The sequence below is a fragment of the Vicugna pacos genome, chromosome 17 (genome assembly GCF_048564905.1).
Source record: "Vicugna pacos chromosome 17, VicPac4, whole genome shotgun sequence".
Classification (NCBI taxonomy): domain Eukaryota; kingdom Metazoa; phylum Chordata; class Mammalia; order Artiodactyla; family Camelidae; genus Vicugna; species Vicugna pacos.
This window is the reverse complement of record NC_133003.1, coordinates 1,404,995-1,418,845: the sequence shown is the minus strand read 5'-3', so window position 1 is coordinate 1,418,845 and position 13,851 is coordinate 1,404,995. Positions and strand designations below refer to the sequence as shown.

The following is a 13,851-nucleotide window of genomic DNA, read 5'->3' as shown; positions in this document are numbered from 1 at the left end:
GCAGCAAACAATCCTTCTATCTGAAGGAAAGCAGTTCTTCCCACGTCAGTGTCACTGAAATTCCAGCAAGTTTTTTTGTTTGTTTTTGCTGAGTATGTTCTCTTGTTTTGTGGAGAGCCACAAAGGATTATAAGAATGAAGGCTTTTTTGTTTGTTTGTTTGTTTAGAAGAACATATGGGTCATCTTACTAAACCACTGCACTAGGAGATGGATTTCTCCTTAACTCTGTGAATCATTCATTGCTCCTTGGAATGCAGTTCAAACTAGCATAAAATATTTGTAGTTCGGAGAAAGGCTTATGGCATTAGAATCCATATTTGTAAGATGTATTAATTGCAGTCTTTTTTTCAAAGTCTTGTTTTGGGAGGCATTTATTAATTCAGCCCTAAGTAACTCAATATGATCTCCCTAAAACTTTAAAAATCATGAAGAGTTAAGACTTCGGGAAGGAAGGGGTAAGAGACTTTCTACTAAGAGGTGCCTTATAGTCCACTTTATGTAGGAAAGACATGGAACAATTACAGAAAAATAAGAGTGTAAAATCAAGTACAAATGTATAACAAAGATGATGACAGTAAACAGTGTATTTTTGTGACTCTTGGTGGTTTGAACTTCTTTTCTTGATTTTCTGAGTAATTTGAGTTTCTCCATTCCACAAGGTAGATATACCATTTTATTGTAACTGAATTTATTTCAACCTTTGATGTTGGGTTAGAGTTAGGCTGTTCTCAGTCTGCTAACCTCATTACCAAACAATTTTACCTTTTTCATGCAGAATGCTGATCTTCCAGCAAAAGAGGAATCTACGTCTTCAGTACTTCTCCATCTAAGTGCAGAAACTCAGCTTCTTCTAAAGGAGTTACTACCTATGACAGAGATGCAAAGGAAACGTGAAGCACTAGAGGAGGAGAAGAAGAAGTTGGAGGAAGAAGTAGTAACCCTCAGACGTCACCTCGAAACGAACGCAGTGGAACACAGTCAAGTGGAGCAGGACAAACGGGAGACTGAAGAGCAAGCAAGACGGGATGAAGTAGAAGCACTGAAAGAGCTCAGGCGAGCTATGCAGTACAAACGGGAAACTGAAAAGCAAGGAAGACATGATATAGTAGAAAAACTGAAAGAAATCAGCCAGTTTTTACAGGTGAGACACTGATCTGTAACGTGCTCTAACTCACTTCGCTGAGAATTACAGTTCAGATGTGTACATTTTATGTGTTTGCTCTACTTCCATATAGCAGTTTGTTTTGTAGATTTCTGGAAGGAAGGCCGCATTTGTTACTCCCTTTAAATAATTCAGTTTCCATCATCACTATCACTAAATTGATCTTTCAGAACAATTCTCACTAGAGAATCATTTTTAAGACCAATTGGTGTAAATCCAGACTACTAGGAGGAAAAGAATATATTGTGATGTAAATGCTGTGCCACACTCTGGGATTACTCTTAAGTTGTATTGTTCAATTTATAAAATTTGAAGTTGATCCTATTATTCTTTGAACTATCACATTACATGAGTACTAATATAAGAGTGATTCAACTTTAATTTTGTAATTCAGGTTTAATTCACTTGACATTGATGATAAGTAGTTTAACATTCAGCTTTTTTCTCACACTTAAAATTACTCTCTGAGTCATTGACTGAAAACTAAAGGGTACAAACAGACTGCAATTACTCAGGTTATAATTATTTTTATAATTGTATCCTTTTAATGTGCTTTAGGCACAAGCAGCACTTCAAGAAAACGTGTTAAGAGAGTGCAGACGTGCTTCAGTCAGTCAAACGGAACAGAGAGTTAAAGATCTGGAACCTGAACTAAAAAATGATTCTAATGAAAACAGATTGGAACAGTACAAGCAACTGTACCTGGAAGAGCTGGAAAATAGAAAGTCTTTGGCAAGTCAGCTAACCTCGTAAGTCAAAACGTAGAATTACAGAAAATAATTTAGGTCGTTCATTTGCCTCTAAGGCATCATTTTTATTGAGCCAGGTTCATGAGGTGAGTAGCAAGTGAGAGCTAACTAGATAGTGTAATTTTGGGGAATGATGTTAGCAAATGAACTCTCCTTTAAAATGTCAGTCCAGGGCAGTTTGCATCTCCCTGCCTTTTGTTGCTTTTACATGACTTTATTTTTATATTTGCATATATTTAACCTGATTTAGTCTTTAAGCTAAGGGTTTTGCAAACTTTGTAATTTAGACAGCCATATTATCACAAAATTTCTAGCTGGAATTCCCATAAATAGAAATGTTAATGAGTTAAAAATTGACTGTGTTTTGGAAGAGCGCAACGTAAACCCAAGGGGCCCCATGCTGGTGTTTGGTGAATTTACTTTCTTGATTGTGATATTTGGTGTCACCGCTCGTGGGCACCGTGAGACGAAGTACTGTACCCTTCTAAGTTTGTCTTCGCTATATAAAGGCATGCTTGGGGAGTAGGGGGAAATTCACATAGGGGTGAAGGGCAGCATAGTGGTTCACAAAGTGGCTAAGAAGAATATGGTGGCCTGCCCGAGGGGATGTGTGGAAGACAGAAAGGGCGGGTCCCACCTCCAGTGCCTGAGTAGCAGTGTTACAAGCTACAGGTCTCCCCGCTCTCCAAAAGTAGAGCGTTCCTATGAAAGTTGTCGGTGTAAAGCAAAGAGGCAGTTACCTTAGGACACATCTTGCTGGTGGATGCATGAAATAAATATGCATAAAGCATAGGCGCTCACAGACACAGTCCAAAGCCGTGGCGGCGTGATGCCGGGACACTGAGGGTGGTTCTGGGGAAGGAGCTTGGTGGGGCCCCTCTCGCTGCTCGGGGTGCTCGTTGCCCCTCTGATGGCTCGGGCTAAAACAAACACCCAGAGCTATTCTGGCTTTTTTGCTTTTTTTCCATAAAAGTGAAAATCCGCTTGAGATTTTGTTTGGTTATGGAAAGCAGGTGCTGATGTAGGCCTCTGGTAAAAGCGAAGTAACAAAGTGAGCTTTGGGAAATCGGGGGACACTTGAAATTGCTCCTGGCGCTGTTGTGGTTCTTTCCCACCATCTCCTCTGCCGCCTGGTGCCCCCCAGAGGTGGTGGCTCTAAACTGTTGCTCAGTGCCGCATGCTTGATTTCTCCCGGGTGATGAGTGAAATGTGTATATAAGGGGGGTGAAAGCAAATGCTTGACAGTGGCTTTGAGGGATGGTTTATTTTTTATTTCTAAACTGATGTACTGAGGGTGAGTATGTCTAGATGCAGCCAGTGCAGAAGGCAGTGGGGGTCCTCTGTGGGGGCGTCTCCATCTCTGACTCTCCCCACTTTGAAGTACTTGTTACTTAAGGGCCCCCCCAGACACGTGCGTCCTTCTTTAGGACAGTTTTAAACTGTAATTGTTTACAGTAGATCTTCGCTGACGTATTTTTGGTGTCAAAACGCAGTTTAATGGGACAATCTGTTTACTATTATAGCAATTTTAAAAATACACATCACTTAGGAAGAAAATGAAATGAATGAAATCTGTTCTGCGATCCTCGCAGGGTTAATGAGAGGCTGGCCGAGATGAGCTCTAAGCTTCAGCTGGAGAAGCAGCACAAGAGCTCTTTCCCCCGCTTTGTTCCTACAAGGCCTGTTGGCGAACCGCCTTCTGCTGCTGGTACTAGCGCGGAGGCCAAAGGCAGTCCTACTCGAAGAAGGCGCTTCAAGACTGTTTCAGACCCTTCGACTAACCTGAGCGATCCCTTGTTCCGGGTTAGTTACATTGCCTTTTTTTCCTTGGGTTTCAGATTTCTGATATAACTCTTGTTTTTAATTTGATGAAATTCTGAGTTGTTTATTTGACTTACACACGCTAAGTAAAAGCCATAATTAATTGTGCTAATAAAGAAAGGAGACAGAAATTTTGTAATTTTTTTAAGTCCCTGGGCTTGTAATTTTCAAGAGATACCTGTCGTTAACTTTATTCAATAAATGCAACTAAACTGATAAACTTTAAATTCCTTAAAAAGCTCCATTTTAAATTCTATTTTAGAAGTTAAGTATTACTGCCAAACAACTAGAGATCCACTTTCCAATGTTTGGCTTAGTTTCTGATTGATTTCCGTTTGGCATTGGTTGATAGTAATTTTCAAGTTTTGCTGCACCCCAGTTTTTCTACCCCTAAGCATAAGTAAATGATTGGCATTGAGCTACTTAACCACATACGGATGTTTTTTATTTAAAGGAATCCAAGATAAATTCTTTTTATGAATTCAATTAACTTGTAACACTAAAAACGTTAAGTTCCGTTTTTAAGTTTAAAATTTTTATTGTTTTCTTCTGTAAGAGTACATCCTTAATTGCTATTTTACTTACAGCATTGTTATTTGAATTGTTATAAAATGTCTTACTGAGCAGTTGTAGAACATTTCTAAATATGTAGTTAAGTAAAGCAAATACTTAAATTTTTAAAATGAAGTTCACTTATGTGTCTGTCTCGCCCTCACCTGCAGGAATACTGAGGTGGCAACGATAGGGAGTCTTTAAATTACAACCAGTTTTCATTGTGTATCGTTGTTAAAATAGCCATTTAAAGCGGTGTGTGTTGGTTTCTGGTGTGATGGTGTTTTCATGATCATCTTGTTGCAGAGAAGGGTAGCACGGGCCCTTGTTAAGTGAGGTCTCAACCTGTTTCTTCTCACTTGGCTTTATGTCATAATAAATCAAAGAAGAAAAAAGCTCAGGTTTCATAGACAGTGTTGTGGGTAAATTGAGTCTAAGTGCTTCAGAGTCATGAAACCGGACTGCGTGGTGTTAAAAAAAAAAAAATGCATGGCTAACACTTACGCCAGTGGCTAAGCATGATGCAAACTCGAAATGTTTTCATTAGTTGTCACCAGAAAATCGACAGTGTGTCACTTTGCAGGATGATGGTGGAAGAGTGTGAGTGCAAAAGCAATGCAAGAGAAAGTTCCTGAGGACAGTTTTCTCCTTTAATGTTTTCGGGGGAAAGAGGTGTCTATGTTTTAGTACTTCTAGATACACTGGAAGATGATTTATTTTAAACTCAGCATTGTAGTTCCAAGGTACACGTAGTTCTTCTGTGGGGCCGTGGGGCCGAATCATGCTGGGTTTAGCAGGGAGGTTCACAAGCCCCGCTCTGTCCGGGCGCAGAGAAACGTCTCCCTCAGCGCTGCCGGGTGCCTCACAGGAGTTACCGTGCAGTTACTGCTTACAGATTTCTTAGTCAGACTTAGAGAAAGAAGGTGCCTTGTAGAATTGCTAGGGATGTAATTGTTTCTGCTGGGAAAACATAAAGTAATGCTATGAGAGGTGTGAACATACTGTTTAAAATGACAGGAAGGGATGGGTTTTTGCATGGGGCTTAACAAAACATCAGACTTCCATAGCTTTTCAGCTATGGCTCTAGAAAGCAAAATGTTAAAAATGGCATTGGGATTGACTTTAACATTCTCCTTTATGTGCAAGGTTTTAACATTTTTGGACTGTTCCTATTGTGAACTTCCAGCTTACTCAGCAGTTTTTTTCTAACTTGACCAAAGTGTTGCTCTAAGTCTGTGATTTCAGTGGTGCTGGTTGTCGAAGCAAGTTTTTTCCAGTTCGTAACACTTGGGTTTATCGCCTTTCTTACTGCTGCATGAAGTACAGCCTTGTCACGTGACATCGTTGTAGTGGTAACAGATGGACCCCATTATCTGTTTTGCTAATTTTTACCCTCAGATTTCACATTCTAGTTTATTTCTGGGATGTTTTGTCCTACATGTCAGGAGCAATTTTACAGCTTTACTCAATTGTGTTATTTAATTATATTACTATAAAATACAAAAAGTTAAAATTAGCCTGAGCAGATACATCACTGTTAAGGTTTTCTTGCACGTAGAATTTTTTTGTGAGAACTGAAAACTTAAAAATGGATTCCAGACAATATTATAACAGACAAAATTTCTGTTTTAAAGTTTTTTTTTTGTTCAAGAGTTTTTAAGTATTGGTGCGCCTGACATGAAGCATGGCCACAATAGTTAATAAATGTCCTTCAAATCTATTTAAAATAGGAAGACTAAATTTTACACTCATTGATTTTGGACTTTTGGTGTATTACTGACACTTTCAAACATTTTCTAATGATTTATTTAACTAATTTTTAAATTTCTCAAATGTCCATTCAGTTTAGCAGCCCTTTTTCTAAATGGGATTATAGCAGTGCACCAGAGCTAAAGTGATTAACATTCCTAAGACTTTAACTTTACATGACACAGCACTGCTTCTCAGCAGAATCTGGTCACGTTTCTTTTAAAAATAGGCTTCCAAGGCAGGGCACATCCACTCTGAATTTTAATTCTAATCAAACTGTCACAGTAGTTAAGCTCACCTCTCATAAGGCAGAGGCAGAGTTCAGTAACCTGGTTTCTGCTATCAGCTCTCTGCCCTGTGGACTCCCTCCTGGCCTCATTTCATTTTGTCTGAATGCACAAATGAGGAAGCATGTTATCTTTTGAAAGACAATCACCCAACTTCTTCCAGTTCTTTTTCTTTCACTCAGTTTTTTCTCTGTACTTAATTTTTTAGTTCCTTGATCAACAAATGCTTTCTCATTTCGTTTCTCTGCAGCAGAATACGTGCATTTAATAGTTACAAACTGACAAGTGTCATTTCCTTCATACATTAACCTATTTACAACAGGATAATGAATCAAAGCAGTTAAATGACTTGATTTTATTACATTTCTGGAATTGTACTTATTTTTATAACGTTTAAAATAAGAATGGTACCAAGTTTTAACTGAAAAGTATCAATAATCTGAAAATATATTCACTTTGGAAATGAACGTGTGTGTATACGTGTGTGGCAAGTGTGTTTTTATCAAATTGATCTCGGAAAGAGAGGGCAGCATTATCTTTCAGCCTGTGACCTCAGTTTTGACCTCAATCCTGCAGTGTCCCCAGTGGGACCTTCCATTTCTATGGGACATAGTCTGCAAACTGCCAGTTAGGAGAGAATCCTCCTAATTAAAAACCATTAGAATTAAAACTTGCTGATACATTGTCTTCCTGTGTATAATTTTCTCACCTTTCTGTGTCTTTGTTAAATGGAAAAGTTTAAGTAAAACTGCAGGTGCCTTCTCCTTATTAATGTTGGACTTCAGACTACTTCCACCATCTGGACATGGGGGTCCTCACCTAGAAATAAACATAAAGGTCCCAGAAGTACCTGTTTAGGAAAGTAGCTTTGCAGAGGAAAAGATAGTAATCTTACATTCAGCTCATGTGAAAGTGTGATCTACATTTTGCATAGTGTTTACTAACGGTTATATGAATTTATTTCAGTAAAGTCTTCTCCCTTCATCTGTCAGACGTTTTTCACTTCACAGGACCCACCTGGCACTGTTGTCACGTTGTTGATGGCAGAAGGCCTCTGTAGACTGCTCTTGTCAGACAGTGTTACGGAAAACCATCTCTGAAAATACTGGCAAATGGTAGCCCCAAATTTTGTCTTTGCACCTAACGTTTACAAAGGCCTTGGCTCTCGTGTCGCTGTTATCCCCACAGTGTTTATCATGTCTGGTGTACTAGTTTAGACCCTGTTTAGTGAGCGGGTGACTTCTATAAGAAAGATTTTTAAAAGAACACTCTAGGTGGGGACATTTGTAAGTTTGAAATGTCCCCACACATTTCATCATTAAATACGTAACTAATGAAGTCAAGTTTCAAAAAGTTGGCCCTAATTTCTAGAATGGAAACAAAGCTACATTTAAAGAATTACATATTGTTTTCCTTATTTCTAACTCTAGGAAGTTGTGAATGAGAAACCAACTTTTGAAACTGGCGCTAGCCTCTCCTTTTCTTTTCTTCAAGCAGATTTTCTGATATAAATATTTTAGTCATATACAGAGAGCAAAATACATTTGCTTAACTCATTTGCCAGTGGAATTTTCACTTGACATTATAACAGAACCCTTTTCTTCATTTTATGCATCTACGGATTCTGTGCTAAAAACATGAGCAAGAACAGACCTTAAAATTTTAGTTTTCTGAAAGTGCAGGAATGGAAAGCTCATTTTAAGGAAAAATCCATTAATGTTAAAAAAAACTAAACTTTTATAAAGGGCAGTTTTTCTGAGAACTGCAGAGTAATGCATTCAGTGTAGAACATGACTTGAATTGTTTAAACTCTTTGTGCTGATAAGATCGGGCATCGCCCTCTGAGATTATGTGTATCCGACAGGGCAGGATTTACTGTGCTTTCCATCAGGGGAATCTAAATAGCCTTACATACATATGTTCTCTATTATCTAAAATCAAAGTAAGTAGGAATTTATTTTATTTTATTCCTGTGATTACTTTTTCTATTTAAGCAATCCCCAAGTTAGGTCAAGTCTCTAAAAGTATTTATTTAAAGGCCACATTTCATAAGCTAGCTGTCATTCCTATGATAGTGTTTCTTGTTTAACTTACACATTAAAAATAATATTTGACTTATTTCAGATGCGGAAGAAGTTGGAGAAGAATACAGATAGAGAGTTAAAGAAAGGTATGTTGCCAACATTTCTGAATTAAATTTAGACCTTGATTTCCGAAATACAATGTAAAGAGTAAGTGGCACCTCATTCTATTGTTTGAATAACAGATACTATGTTAAATTTTTTTCTTACACACATCTAATGAAAAATGTGAAAGCATAATTTCACTCATAATGATAAGTGTACTTATTCCTCATTTATTCATCATGATCCATAGCTTTAAAAAAAGTCTCAGGAAGTCTGTGTTCTCTCTCTATTTCTGGCTGTGCCCTTCCTCTCCTGCTGTCCCCGTGGGCCTGTCATCCGCACACGGACCTGTTCTCAGAAAGCATGGAGGTCATCAGCTTCTCGAGTTTGGTAGTGACTGAGGCCAAAAACCCAGACTCAAGCAAGGGCAGTTCATGTACCTGTCCCCTGGTGGATGACAATTAATTTCCTGTCATTCACTGTGTCAGGGGTTAACCTTTTGCCCTCAGGAAAAATTCCAAATTCCTTAGCTTGGAAGAAAAACACCCACATCGATTTGGCTCTTGCCAGAGTCTTCAGCCGTCTGTCTTTACTCCCCTGCTCTGCCCCTTTGCTCCAGCGACTGGTCAGACTGCGTCCAGCTCCGCGGGCGCCCTTCCTGCCTCTGCTCTTTGTTTGCTTCTTGCCTCTCCCTCCCACACTTTCTCCTCCTCCTTCAGGTATCTGCTTACACATCACGGCCACCAAAGAGGGGACAGTATTGACACAAAGCTGGACGTCCCTTCTGAGTGTTCCAACTGTGCCCTCTTTTATACCTGTCATGGCGTTTATGTCTCTGTACCGAAATTGTCTGTTCATCTATTTTTCCAGTTTACGGTACATGATGTTTCAGGGTGGACTCTGTCATCTTCATCTTGTGATTCCAGTGCTTGTCATAGTGCCTTAGTACATGGTTGCTGAGTAAATGAATGTAGAATGAGAAAACCAGGGGCTCTGATCCTTAGCCACAAGAGCAGTTAATTCAACGTGCAGCCCTGGGCAAAGTCTAGAGTAGTAATCTTGTATTTTGTGTTGTAATCGTATGTAGGTATTTTTCATTCTTCTTAAAACTTAGAAGAGTCTCAGCTTTTCTTAAAAAATGAACTGACATTTAGTTACCTATGAAGTATTTTCAGTAAAGAATCTAATTCTTTCATTTTCTTTCCAGCTACTACTGAACTTGAATCACATTGTCACAGACGCTCTCGTAGCCTTGATGGACGAGTCAAGTCTAAGTCCAGATCCGGTTTCGAAAGCGCGTGAAGAAATACATGGAGATTTTGAAGAATAAGTATATGATCTGCAAGATAAACAGTAAACGTTTAGCTGCTGGGCTGTTGGCCTATCGTTTAGTTACTTCCCGTCATGTAAGATACTGACACTGTTTCTTAAGGGAAAATACCCTTGCATTCTATGTGCGTGATTAAAATTGATGTAGTATTTTAAACCACGTTTCTTTGCATCTCATTGACTTTAAGCAGATTTTGGGAATAAAACCCAGCACTTTGGAGTATTACATCCTCAAACTGAGCCCGGATGCCAGCTGTTTAAACAGCACCCAGCCACCCACCAAACTTGTCGTTGATATTGAGCCGTGTTGATTGGTAGCTTTTTTGAATTTTCCAGCGTTAATCACTGTCTATAGACCTAAAGATTTAGACGGACAGCGTTTGGATCTGCTGTGGCTGTTTCAGTGTTCTGATGGATCACGACAATCGTTGCAGTGCCATCAAGCTTTCTTCTATATGTTACTTTAAACACTGATTCACAGATATTTCCTCATGGAGAAACAAAATCTGCCTCAGGCTTTTCATTTTCTCTATTTATTTACTTTTTGGAAACAGTCTTAAAATTAGAGGCAAGTTCCGAGCACCAGACTCAAACGGACATTGTCACAAACCTACATCTCTCCCATACATTCTCCTAAGGCGTTCTCTATCTTCCCTAAATGTCACTTGTTCTACCATAAGTGCCCTTTCTCTCCCCTCTCACCAAGAAGTCATTTGTTTTTCAGAAAATGCCTTTCTCCTTTTCCTGTCACTTATTAAATTGCATATAAGCCCCCACTTCTAGCCACCCCTTCAAATCTCGTTGCTTTGTGAACTCCTGCATGTATTCATACGTAAATTTTTTCTCACAGTAATCTGCTTTAGTTAATTTAATTTGCAGGTTCCCAATCACTGAATGTAAGATGGTAAAGGAAATACTCTCCTTGTTAATAATTTCCAGGAGCTAAATTTTTAATAACTCCTACTTAGATCCTTTATTCCCTTTTCTTTTTTTTCAGTGTGCTTACTTGGCAAAACTCCCAACTGCACAACAGACTGATTATCACTCTTCCCCCTTACATCCCCCCAGGCATCTAAGTGCTGCTGAAGAAAGTCACGCACTGCCCAGCGATCCTGCTACTTTTATTTAGTTAACTTGCACCTTTTTCCTTCTCAGTGATGATTTCAAATTTCCCTCTCTGTAAACATCTCCCTCTGTTTTTTCCCTCTCACGTGAACCAGACAGTCTTACTTCTGACGACAAACTTCCTGAAGGATTTGCCTGCTTCCCCACCAGCAGTCTGTCCCCACCCACTCTGGTGTGTCTTCCCTTCCTCCATTCCCACGCAGCGAGTCACTGATGACTCCCATGTCTAAACCAAAGTGACACCTTTCCAGCCCTTGTCTAACTGAACTTCTCATTCCTCCAGGCATTCCATGTAACTGACCTCTGTAACTGACCGCTGCCTGCAGCTTCCTCTTTAAAGAAGTCTTTAGCTGAAGAGGATGTTGAAGGTGAGGGCTGCAGCCTTCTTGGTGAGTTCACTCAGTTTACCCTGGCTGTCTCCCATGGGTATATACAGGAAGTACACGTGTTATTCAATTTTTGTTTATTTTTCTCCTGTTAGTCTGCCTCATGTCAGGTTAATTCTTAGACCAGCCAGATGAGCCTAGAATGGTGGAGGACCACTCCCCGCCCCCACCCCAGCTCAAGCCTGAGCACAGGTAGGTGTGCTCATTCACAGCTGGCGTGAGCGCTGCCGCGCCTGCAGGGAAGAGATCCATGGCAAACGCTGCTCTTCCTCCAGCACTAGCCATTGAGCTGAAGCTCACCTGAATGTCCTCCAGGCTGAGCTGGGGTCACTGCTCCCGGCAGCAGAAGACTGCCTTTGTGAAAGAAAAATGAAAATGGAGTCTGCATTGCTCGAGTGTGCCTTACGCACATCTCAGCCCACAGAGGATCCGGCCCCGTGAGCATTTATTGCCCTAATGAAGTCATCCGGAACACCTGCCAGAAACTTCAGCCCCTTACTAAGCCCCCACCCTGAAATAAGCTGTGATTCCTTAAGGACACATGTTTCCTGACTGGCTCACGTCAGTGTCAGTCACAATTCTCATCAGGCAACTTTTGACAGCCTCTTGGCTTTTTGTCTTTATAAGCCCCTGACTCCGTCCTTGAAACACTCAGTTTTACCCAAATCTGTCTCCCAAGTCGCAATTTATTTTTTCCAGTTTTATTGAGAGTTAATTGACATGCAGCACTGTATTATAAGTTTAAGGCATACAGTACCAATTTCACACCGCTCTTGGCCGAGACACCCCCCCGCCACCAGCTAACAGAGGTGAGGTAGCGCACTGCACAGGCCAGGGGCAGGGGCTCAGGGCAGGAATGGTAGAAAATCTGAACTTGCAGAGGCGGGCCCAGGGTCAGGCTGGCTGAAGCTAGGAGCCCTGCCCCCGACCAGGTCTTGGGGGATCTGGCAGGGAGGGGAAGGGGTCTCAGGAAGCTCTGTGCGCCAAAGTTGGGCTTACCACCCTGACTCTCCCTTTAGCCTTCTCTGTGCCATTTATTTTTCCACACCTCAATTGGCCCATCTGTAAAATGGAAACTATATGTGAGGGACTCCACTGAGACCTGCGTCCCGTTGCTGCCGACGACCACTGTGGGGCCTGGGTGAGCCTCCGCTCCCCTTTGGGGCTCCATTTCACCAGCCATAAGATGAGGGGTTTGGACGGTGCAGGCTTTAGGGATTCTCTCTTCACGGTGGGATTCAGATAAGCTTCAACTTGAGCCCAGGAAATGTGGGTTCTGTGATCTTGGCCAAGGCCCTTCACCTTTCTGAGCTGCCTCAGTTTCCTCACCTGCAAAGTGGGGACCACACAGGTCCCCACTTCAGAGGATGGGCGTGCAGCTCTGAAACAATCCACATAGAAGACTGATCCCACAGGAGCTGCCCGAGGACCCCCAGCTCCTGTTAGCAGAGGGAGTCAGTGCAGAGGTCAGGAGTCAGGCAGCCTGCGTTGGGATTCAGAACCCAACCGGTGAGGACATCCCTTGAATTCAGTTGCTGTTCTCACTGGGCCTCAGTTTTCTCAGCTATAGAGTGGGGATGATAACATTTCCAAAGGGTTGATTTCAGGCTATGAGGATGAAAGAACCACGTGACATGCCTGTCATGGTGCCCAGCCCACAGCAGGCACCCAGTACCTGCCAGAGGTGAGGTTGAAGATGCGGGTGATGAGAAAGCAATTCCAGGCAGATGCAGCAAAGCCCCTTGTCCCCCGGCTCTCGACATGGACATTCCCTCCTGCTGTGGGTCCCTCAGCTCTGTGGCTCTGATGTGCTCATCTCAGCCAGAAGGTTCAGGATCTTGTAGGGGCCACACGCCCCTCAGTCCTGGGAGCCCCTAAATCCTGTGGTTATTAGGCCCCATGTGCCAAGCCCCAGCAATGATGTTCGCCGCAGGCAATTGCTTGGATCTTGGCCAAAAGTGGGGGGAGGAACTGAGGACCCCTCTGACCACCCTCCTCAGTCCCTGTGATCCTTAGGGCCAAGAGCACTCGGGGAGGAGGCCAGATTTGTTGCTGGAATAGGAAAGCTTGGATCTGCTGCAGACTGACGGAGTGCCTCCAGGGGCCTTAGCATCCTCACCTCTGAAGTGAGGAAATGCTGCCCTCTGGCTTGAATGGTCAGGGAGTTTTGGGAAAGGGCCTGGCTCACAGTAGGCGCTTCAGTCATGTCAGCATTCTCCACTCCCCTAGAGGGGGAGACAGGGGAGTCAGCTCATGTCCAGAGCTCTGCCCTTTTGTGTGTGCCTGGTGGCACTGGGGATGTTGGGGAGGACCAGCTGCCAGTCTGAGGTAGGTTTGACGGAACATCACGGTGTATCAGGAGCTGAAACTCTGGCCCAGAGCTCTGCCTTCAGAGCTGCTCATGTGAGTCAGAATCCCTGCAGGGTGGCTGAGCAGCGATGCTGAAAATCCAGGAACAAAAGCTGCCCCGTTGCCCCCTTCACCTTGCAGGCAGTGCAAGTGCTCCGTTATCCTGGTCATCACAGTTAAGATTGTCCCTGTCACAGCTCACCAGCAGGATGGCT

General features: G+C 42.0%; 1 protein-coding gene across 1 annotated transcript in view; it reads left to right on the top strand.

The window, feature by feature from the left end:
- LOC140686535 (ankyrin repeat domain-containing protein 26-like) overlaps positions 1–13,851 on the top strand; it is an 83,044-nt gene that overhangs the window by 42,876 nt on the left and 26,317 nt on the right. The window contains exons 26-31 of the mRNA XM_072940777.1: positions 777–1,142; positions 1,722–1,912; positions 3,505–3,715; positions 8,446–8,491; positions 9,655–10,344; positions 11,185–11,269. Coding sequence (XP_072796878.1) covers positions 777–1,142; positions 1,722–1,912; positions 3,505–3,715; positions 8,446–8,491; positions 9,655–9,749 — 909 coding nt within the window. The 3' untranslated portion in view covers positions 9,750–10,344; positions 11,185–11,269. The remainder of the gene's footprint in view (positions 1–776; positions 1,143–1,721; positions 1,913–3,504; positions 3,716–8,445; positions 8,492–9,654; positions 10,345–11,184; positions 11,270–13,851) is intronic.